Source organism: Ursus americanus, chromosome 19 (assembly GCF_024610735.1).
Source record: "Ursus americanus isolate L20-20 chromosome 19, mUrsAme1.1.p, whole genome shotgun sequence".
NCBI lineage: Eukaryota > Metazoa > Chordata > Mammalia > Carnivora > Ursidae > Ursus > Ursus americanus.
Window position 1 is genome coordinate 1048443 of NC_142145.1, and position 9058 is coordinate 1057500.

The 9058-nt window shown below is 54.2% G+C and overlaps 1 protein-coding gene across 2 annotated transcripts in view; it reads right to left on the reverse strand.

The window, feature by feature from the left end:
* Positions 1-538: 538 nt before the first annotated feature.
* The window catches only part of SALL3 (spalt like transcription factor 3), a 21598-nt gene continuing 13078 nt past the window's right edge, over positions 539-9058 (reverse strand). Inside the window, exons 2-4 of one of the 2 annotated variants that reach the window (XM_045790299.2) lie at positions 7234-9058; positions 6677-7017; positions 539-5641 (exon numbers count right to left, since the gene is read on the reverse strand). The exon at positions 7234-9058 is cut by the window's right edge and continues 1121 nt beyond it. In XM_045790299.2, coding sequence (XP_045646255.1) covers positions 5210-5641; positions 6677-7017; positions 7234-9058 — 2598 coding nt within the window. In that variant the 3' untranslated portion in view covers positions 539-5209. Of the gene's footprint in view, positions 5642-6676 lie in introns of both variants that reach the window. The other variant, XM_045790298.2, reaches the window with a different exon arrangement.

Genomic DNA, 9058 nt, shown 5'->3' on the forward strand with positions numbered 1-9058 from the left:
GGACTCCCGCTTCGTTCTACACACTCCAGGTTACAGGTCATTCTATCACTTACAAATGTGTGTGTCATACCAACGTGGAAGGCGTTCAGAGGTTCACAAATCCCCGTGTTCTCAAATAATCACGTTTGGAACTGCTGAAACCAGACATTTATTTCCACGTTTGAACCACACCCAGCGAGTGACTCACACGGACGCGGGAGGCCCGGCTCCTGTCCTCAGGGCCACGGAGGAGCTCTGGCTCAGGACAGCAGCGTCCGCTCGCGCCCGTGCCCCTGCCTCACCGCTGTCCCGGTTCTCTCCCCCGGTTATTCCAGTTCCCGGGAAAACACCAAACTCAGTCCGAAAGGAGGAGCTAGGGGCAGATCCGTCCAAATACAGTCTGTCACACTTCCAGAGTCAGACCAAAAAACGCAGACATGGCAATAAGTTATGGCAGGAAAACCCAAGTTCATAGTTTATGTTCTCTAGTATTTGACTGAGAAGAACAGTAAGAAATAACCATCACTTTAAATGGCACACTCTTCTTAATGTGTATATACGTGTGTGTGTGGTCTCGGCGAGGAATCGTACGTGTGCCTGTGTGTGCCCTACACGCGACGGAACGCACAGCATTTTGAAAGACTCTTTCCTGATAGAAAATGCAGTAAGCATAAGGTTCACAGAGCTCACTTTATTTTACCTTAAATATAGTTGCATTTTTAAAAGCTTCAATAAATTCAGTGATCTAAAATAATCAGAGATACCAACACATTTTTTCATGGTCCAAAAATGATTCCACAGATTTTCTTTAGCAAAGTCATTTGTAATAGAATTTTCATATTTATATTCTTAGGTAATCATTTGCATTTTCTCTCTATATAAATAACGTCAATTTGTCTAGTGAGTTTTGGGAGGAAAAAGGAAGGTATACATTAGTGGTAATCCTTTCAAAAAAAAAAAAAAAGAAACAAAATGAAAAACCACCCTAGATTGAGAAATGGAGAGGGTTTTAATGCCACCAACTTCTACTGTTGTAGCAGGTAAGGGAGCAGAGTGGGGCCAGCTCAGCCCGGTGCACCGGGTGCCCTTCACTGCACCCCACGGAGCACACCAGCTCAGATGGCGCCGGGGACGCCAACAGCCCCAGCCTGTTCCCGCGGAACAGACCTGCGGGCAGAGCGGCAGGAAACCGCATCTGGCGGCTGCACTTGAAAGTTCTCCCTTCGTGAAGGATGCCGAAGTAAAACCAGGATTTCCCAGTTGCATGGAAAAGAAAAGGAAAATATAATTTTTTCCCTTGTTTTGTATAGAGTATTCTGTACGTCTAATTTAACAGAGCTGGAAAGTCAGCCAACAGACCCACTCGTAGAGACGCGTCATGGCCTGTTTCCCCGCGAGGCGCTGTGTCAGGACTTTCAAAGGAACACACGAGTGCCTGCTCCTTCCTCAGCACCGGTAATTAGCGAACGAGCACAGGGTTATTAACACAACAGATTGAAACCAGTGGCCCACAGGTTGGCTGGCATGCTTGACACGGAGTTCCATGCATGTGACGTTATCACTCTGCTGCAAGCATGCACGGGAGGAGAGAAGCGAGGGGTCTGGGCTTCCGTGGCGTTAGACAGACAGCCAAAACAAAAACAGACACTTGAAGCGGTTGGGCTGGAAACGTACGCGCCACCTGGTGCTGAAGAACCACCCCCGACGTTGGCCGCGGCTCTGTGAAGCCCAAGTCGGGCCGGGCAGCGTCTGCCAAGCACAGAGGAGAAGCAGGCAGGGGCACCTGCCGCCTTTGCGCTTCCACGCGGATAAAATTAAACAGTGCAGAGTTTAAAAACAATTGCTTTTTAGCCCTTCAGCAATACTTTTTAATTAGTTTTAAATGTTAATGGTTCCTGTAATGAACTTAGAATAGAAATATATTTAAATAAATAATTTTTAGGGATTGTTGGCATTTATGATCCCTTGATGCATGGTCTGAGCACGCCGGAGTTGATGTCAGGAGGAAGTAAATATCCGGGCTTGTTAAGCTGCAACAGCCCTGCGTTTTTACACTGGAAATGTTTTTGAAATAAGTAGATCCTGTTTTTCCTGCATTTTAATTTATATTATTTCGAATGGCAAGAGCCTTTATTTCCTTACCATTTTAAAGACCAGACTGAATTTACGGTCTTATTTAGGCCGCTCATGTTTGCTAATTTCCATCCTAGCACTGAACCGACTCGGGTGAGCCCCTGCGGTTCAGGATGTGCTGGAAGGCTGGCCCGGGCAGGAAGCTCACCCTGCAGCATCCAGGCAAACATCACCGCGGCTTCGAGAGGTCTGTAGCTATCAGAAAAAGAAATGGGTTGGATATGCTGAAATCCAGGAGCTACTACATTATTTAAAGTCTTAAGTCCTACCAAGTGTTACTGGTGAAATAAAGCTGCTTTTACAGTGAAGACATCCTCCACCTGGAGCGAGGGGACAGGAGGTGCGGGCAGCCCCTCCCTCCCACGCCCTGCCCGTGAGGGGACTTGACGCACAGTGATTCATTTCTCAAGTGATCCCAAGAGCCAATACTCTCACTTAACGTTGACGATGGGCAGGCAATTCAGAGTGTGGTCATTTCTGGACACGGCCGGCAGTCTCTAACGAGGAGACAATTTCTGCTACATCTTCATCCATTACAGATGTAAAAAAAAAAATCCACAATTAGGAGGTTGCATTTTTATTTTAGGAAAAAAGTGAAAAATAAAAATTTCAAGACCAATCAAGATACATGTAGATATTGTTTACATCTAAGCTGCCAACCCTCGTCGACTTTCCTCGGAGAAACACCACGGGCGTAATACCCACCATCAGCGACCAGAATCTCACACTGCACGGTTTCCATCCGAATAACCAAGGAACGCAATTCAGAAGTCAGATTACATCCTGCATTTTATTCATTTCCATATGACAAAAATAGTAGCCTAGTCTAAGACATCCATTTCAATCAGTAGATGTGTCGAGCCACAGATTTTTCATAAAAAATATTGGATCTCGGTAAGAACGCCGGCTGGCTCCGGGCCCAGCCCTACATGGTGCTACAGTAGAAAAATAGTGTCTCTCTTCACCGCGCAGAGAGGGACGGCCTGGTCCCCAATGCAGAGGGCGCACCTCGCTGTCCCTGCACGAGCCGTCTTATTTACAACAGTTTACATTTCTTTTTTAAGTTATATACACATCCTTCTGGGAGAAGAGAGAACACTACATGGTACCAAATACTAACCCCCCCCCCCAAAAAAACCACACCAAAAAGGACACATAAATAATAAAAGCATTCCACTGCTGACGCAGAGCACCCCCCCCCGCCCCCACGAGAAGGCCGGCCCGTCTGGCCACGGGAGCAGCGCCTGGGGTCAGTGCTCGGTTCTGAGGGGGGACTGCTAAGTCTGCGGAGTGAGGAGTCTTCAGGACCGTTCTGTTTCGTGGCTTCACCGCGGCTGCGGTCGTGCTGGAAAGACTGTCCTGTGTTTCTGTTTTAGTCGAGAAGACGCCGCTGTCCGGGTCCTGCTTCAGGGCACACACCTCGGACCGCGTCTGGGGGACGACGCTGTCGCAGGAGGCGCCGTCTGAGACTCCAGCTCGCTTGCGACACACAAAATGAGGTAGCGTACACAGCACCGCTCGTGCAGGCTCCGGCCCCGCCACCGCCCCGCGCCCGCCGTCCCCTTCCTTACGCCAAGCCTCTCCAACAGAGTCAGCAACTTCAGACTGTTCTGAACGATCAGACGACATTGTGCTTTGTTTTCATCTGAGAAGATAATAAATAAATCAGAGAATGTCCCGGTTGTGACTGATTATACTGCCAGACATCGATATTTCTCTCCAGTTGACTGTTTCCGAGGACCAGCGCTTTGGAGGCAGAGTCAAGATCTCGTCTGGGGGGGGAGAACGAGGAGGTACAGTAAAACCAGACCCACACAACGTTCTCTCAGCTCGCTAGCTCCGGGCTCGACGCGCTGCCACGGTCCTAGGATTAATTCATCAAAGTTGTGTCGGGGTGGTCAGGTTTTTAAATGGGCTTCGTAGAAAAGTTAAATAAATCATTTTAATTTAAGAAATGGCAGGCCCTAGTTTATTGAGGAACAGACAAGTCTTGGTGGCTTTTCTGTTTAAGTGGCATAGATTTCTCATCGTGTTTGACCTTAAGATAAAACAAGAAACTGTAACAGTTTTTTTCATTTTCCTTAAACCAAAGTACTATTTATAAAATACTTTACATCTTTCTTAAGTTTTCAAATTATAGACAAACCTCCCTAATACAAAATACTAAAAGTGCAATAGTATAAATTAAGAGTTTGCAGCCACGTTATACAAACATTACCTTTTTATTATACAACTTCGATAATGTGAAATATTTCCTCACAACTGTTTATAATGTTGTGAATAACTTACGGTGACGTTTGTCTGTAACTTGTTCCCCATCGCTGGGCTACAGACCACACTAGGGAACAACTGTCCACATAGCAGCTACAAACATTTAAATTAAAAAAAAAAAAAAGGAACAACAGCAAAAGGCGGCTTGTCACGGACAGGTACTTGCACACGAAAGCATGCGGTCTTTCCCAGTGGGACTTCACAATTTGCCTGCATTGAAGTAACTCACTTATTTATAGTAAAACAAACTCTGCTTTAAAAAAAAGAAATCACATAACCAGATGTATTCTGCAGTATAAGAGCTTCCTTTAACGTTGGGGCTGTCTTATCTGTTACCCGCATAATCTTAACATTATAAATACTACAGACAAAGGTACGGTCAGAAGACGGCGGTGGGAGTACCGGACCACATCCTCAATAGTCTAAAAACAGAGTTCAAGTTTCTAACTAATTCGAACAAAACCTTCGGGTCAGTGTCGCTGGGACACGTAGGGACCCTTCTGTCCCTCCCGGGGGTTATTAGGTTTTGGGAGGAACAAAGCGGATGTGGTTTGAGCCCTTTCCATTCCCAAGGCGGTTTTACAAGGACTTCCCTTTTTGTCTTAAATTTATTTAAAAGGTTACAGAGCTCCCAAGAACAGTCAAGCTCACCGTGGAAAGAGTACCATGCAGTGCGTCCGAGACAACCTTCCAGCAGCCACACGGTGAACGTGTTTTCTGCTCCAAGTAACATTTTAAGGGGAACTGGGGCACAAGGCCGCGCAGCCCGGCGGTCACACTTGACGGCGTGCGCGCGGGACAGAGTGGACGGCGGCACCACGCACAGCTAGTTAATACCAATCTCCTTGTTATCCTCAATAAACCTCGTGAATGGACGGCTGGCTCCCGTTTCGGAGTTTGCTTTGTCCAAACCCACAATGGGTGGACTCCCGCCGGTGCGCGCTTTGTCCATCCCGGCTGTCAGAGAACCCAGGGGCGGGATGGCGCTTCCACCGAGACTTACTGGGAGCTGGGGAATGCCGCCATTCTGGATGACAGAGATCTCATTGTTCTTCATGGCGAGACCGTTTGTGATGGCTGCAGCATACTGGTTCCAAAAACTCGGGTCAACGTTCATTGCTCGCGCTGCCAGATCCTTCTGGAACATTTCTGAGAACTTCAGGGCATCGCCGCCTAGCAGAGCCATGGGGTTTTCCACTGACAGGCGGCGGCCGCGCCTCGCAGGGGCGTTATTCCACATGTGCGTGCCCATGTGCACCTGCGTGAGAGACACGGAGAGACAAGGCACAGGTAAGCAAGCCCAGCACTGCGGCAGGTGTGCCTCGTCTCCACGCCGCCCACGTGTCATCCAGAAACCCAGCACAGCAGTTTCGGAATCGGTTTCTCTTCCCCGTTCTGAGCATCAGTTGGGGACAACAAAACATTGTTGGGTGAGCTTTTCCGAGCATCTTGTATTTAAATATGCAGTATTTCTCTTTATACACAAAGCAAAACCAGTCAATGTCTTCGTGCGTGTTTCTTTCACATGATGAGCTTGACACAGTAAGGTTCCCCCATACGGTGGAAAGCCCACAGGCCACTGGGGAGGTCGCAAAGCTCAGAGGACACAGAGCCTTTCGCCCCTCCTGCCTCTGCCCTGCCCCGGGGAACGGCCACGTGCTTGAACTCCCACTTTTCGGGGCCCCGCAGTCACTTTCCCCCCCCATGCGACCCATGGGGCCAGCAGAGGCCTCGGGCGGCTCCCGTCCCACAGGTTTCGAGCTGCCCGCCGTCTCCGAAGAGCACACGGAGACCCAGACAGGCACGAGAGGTGGACGTTTGGCTGAGAGCGCTCCTCTGGCATCTGGTCAACACCGCCCCTTCCAGGGGGAATGCACAGCCCCTTGTAAGCTCCAACAGGAGCCCCGCACGGGCCCTCACTAGGAAGCGTCTCACCCAACGCCCGCCGGCCCCTGCTGGCCGCCACGTGGACGACGGCAGAACCGAGTTCGGGCCTCCGCACGGGACGTGCATTATTTTATCTTGTGCGAGTGTTTAAAAGCCCAGCTTATCTTAGGGTCCTGGTTCCACTGGATTCAAGACGGCACCAGGCCCGCGACTGCGCGCCCAGGAGCACAGCCCGGCGGTCAGCCCCCAAGGAGGCCCAGCACGCGCTCCGCCGTCAGCACACACACCCCACGCACACACGCCACGGCCTCGCACCCCGCCCTCCCGGGTGGGCGCCCCGCGCAGGGGGTGGGGCAGCTCGGGGGCCGACGCCCCGGGGCTGAGCCCGGCGCGCGCCCGGCCTTACCTTGAGGTTGCCCTTGGTGGTGAAGGCCCTCCCGCAGATGGTGCAGCCGAAGGGCTTCTCTCCGGTGTGTGTGCGCTCGTGGATCTGCAGCGCGCTGGCCGAGGAGAAGGTCTTCCCGCACGACTGACAGTTGTGCTGCTTGGGTGTTCGGCGCGGCGGGGGGGCCAGCATGGGCGCGAGGCCCGGGCTCATCACTGCCTGCGGCCCCGGGGGCACCTGCACGGCGGCCGGCAGCGGCGGGCCCTCGCCCAGCGCGATGGCCTTGCTGTGCCCGTTCACTTCCATTTTGATCATGGCGGGCGCGGAGCCGGCAACCAGGCTAGGAGTGGTTTGGCTGGGACCTAGGGCAAAGTCGGGGTCACAGAACTGAGAACGCGGCTCGCTCAACGTGTGCGTCAGTAAGTGCTGTTTTAAATTACCCATAGTGGAGCACCCGCGCCCGCAGACCGCACAGAGAAACGGGCGCTCCTTCGTGTGGCTGCGGTGGTGGATTTCCAACGCGCTCCTGCAAGCAAAAGGCTTGCCACAGACACGACACACAGTGCCCGCACACTTACCCCGTTCTCTGCTCAGGAACAGCAGGCTAAAGGGGGCCTCCTCCTTGATGGCCGGCCGGCCCGGCGGGGCCGCCGTGAGGTCCAGCGCGCCTCCGTTCTCGGGGGCGGGGGCGGGGCTGTCCGGCCTCTCGGTCTTTAGGGGCGGTTCCTGGGGCTCCTCCTGGTTGCTGAGCCCCGGGGACTTGGAGTGCAAGCTCTCGCTGTTGCTGTTCATGGGCGACAGGGCGTGCATGGAGGACGAGGACTCCGACAGGGCCGGGCTGCCCGCGCTCCGGCTGTCCAGGTCGCCCACGGCCGACGAGGAGTCGTTGCTCAGGTGGTCGCTGTCCGCGGACCCGTTCTCCAGGGACTTCAGGGCGGTCAGCTGCGGACAACTCATGACTGAGTCCATCATCTTCATCTGGTTCTCCAGGGCGGCGATACTGGAGATGACGGAGGGCGGCGAGGGCGGGCAGGACCCCGCGTAGGGCAGGAGCGGCTTGGGCGGGTCGCCGGCGGGCTCCCGCAGCTCGGCGTCCTCCTCCATGGAGTTCTCGTCTGCGTCGTCATCGTAGCCGCTGAGGGCCTCCGTGGCCTTCTCGTCGTAGGGGAGCTCGGCGTCCATGGCGTCCTGGAAGCCCTCGGGCAGCGGCGTGTTGGGGATCTGCCCCCCCATGTGCATGCGGATGTGCTGCTGCAGGACCACGGCGTTCGTGAACTTCTTCTGGCAGATGGGGCACGAGTGCTGCACCCGCAGGGGCGGCTTGGCCCGGTGCACCCCGAAGTGCGTCTTCAGGTTGCCTTTGGTGGTGAAGGCGCGCCCGCAGATCTTGCACTTGAAGGGCCTCTCGCCTGTGTGCGTCCTGTAGTGCATCTTCAGGGCGCTCTGGCAGCTCAGCACGCGGTGGCAGATGACGCACTGGTTGGGGTCCGTCATCTTCTTGTCGATGTTCTCCACCAGCTGCTGCAGCTTGGACGTCTCGGACGTTTGCATGGAGTCGAGCAGCCCCCCGAAGGGAAACTTTGCCTTGAACTGGTCTGAGCCGGCTGGAAGCACCGGGCTGCAGAGGCCCGTGGAGATGCTGTTGTCCGTCAGGGCAGCCGAAGCCGCCGTGGACGTGCTGGAGACCTGCCCGCTGCTGGGGACCTCCCCCGCCCTGGTGTTTGCACAAGGCAGGCTCACAGGCTCGGTTTTGGTCAGAGAAGGCCCGCTGAGCACTGGCTGTGGGGACTCGGCAGTCCCTGGGATACCCGACTCAGAGCTGTTGAGGCCGGGGGACAGAGAGGTGCATTCGCTAGATGCGGGTGAGGGCCGCTGCGGGGAGCGGCTTGCAGGGGTGAGGCTGGGGGAGTCTGCGTAGCTGCTGACACCAGGGATGGTGGGCGGGAGCTGCAGCCCAACCGACGTGGGCACCGTGGGCAACACGGGCTTGCTGTCCAGCCAGGTGGTCACTGGCTTTTCTGGAGGCAGCGACATCCCATAGGGGATTCCGGAGCAGGTGGGCACGTTGTCCAGGTACTCTGGGACAGGGTAGGGGTTCATCTGGATGTGGGGGTACTTCTCCTTGTGCCTCTGAAAGTGGACCTTCAGATTGCCCTTGGTGGAGAAGCGGTTCCCGCAGACGTTGCACTTGAAGGGCCTCTCGCCCGTGTGGGAGCGCAGGTGGATCTGCAGGGCGCTGTCACTCCCGAACACCTTAGCGCAGAACCGGCACTTGTGCTTGAAGAACGGGTCCTCGGCACTGGCCTTGGGCTCGAACACCGACACATTTGGGGGCTTGCCCTTGCGGTGCTTCATGAGGGCGGACAGGGGATCCAGCGCGTTGGCGGTGGCCGCGATGCTGAC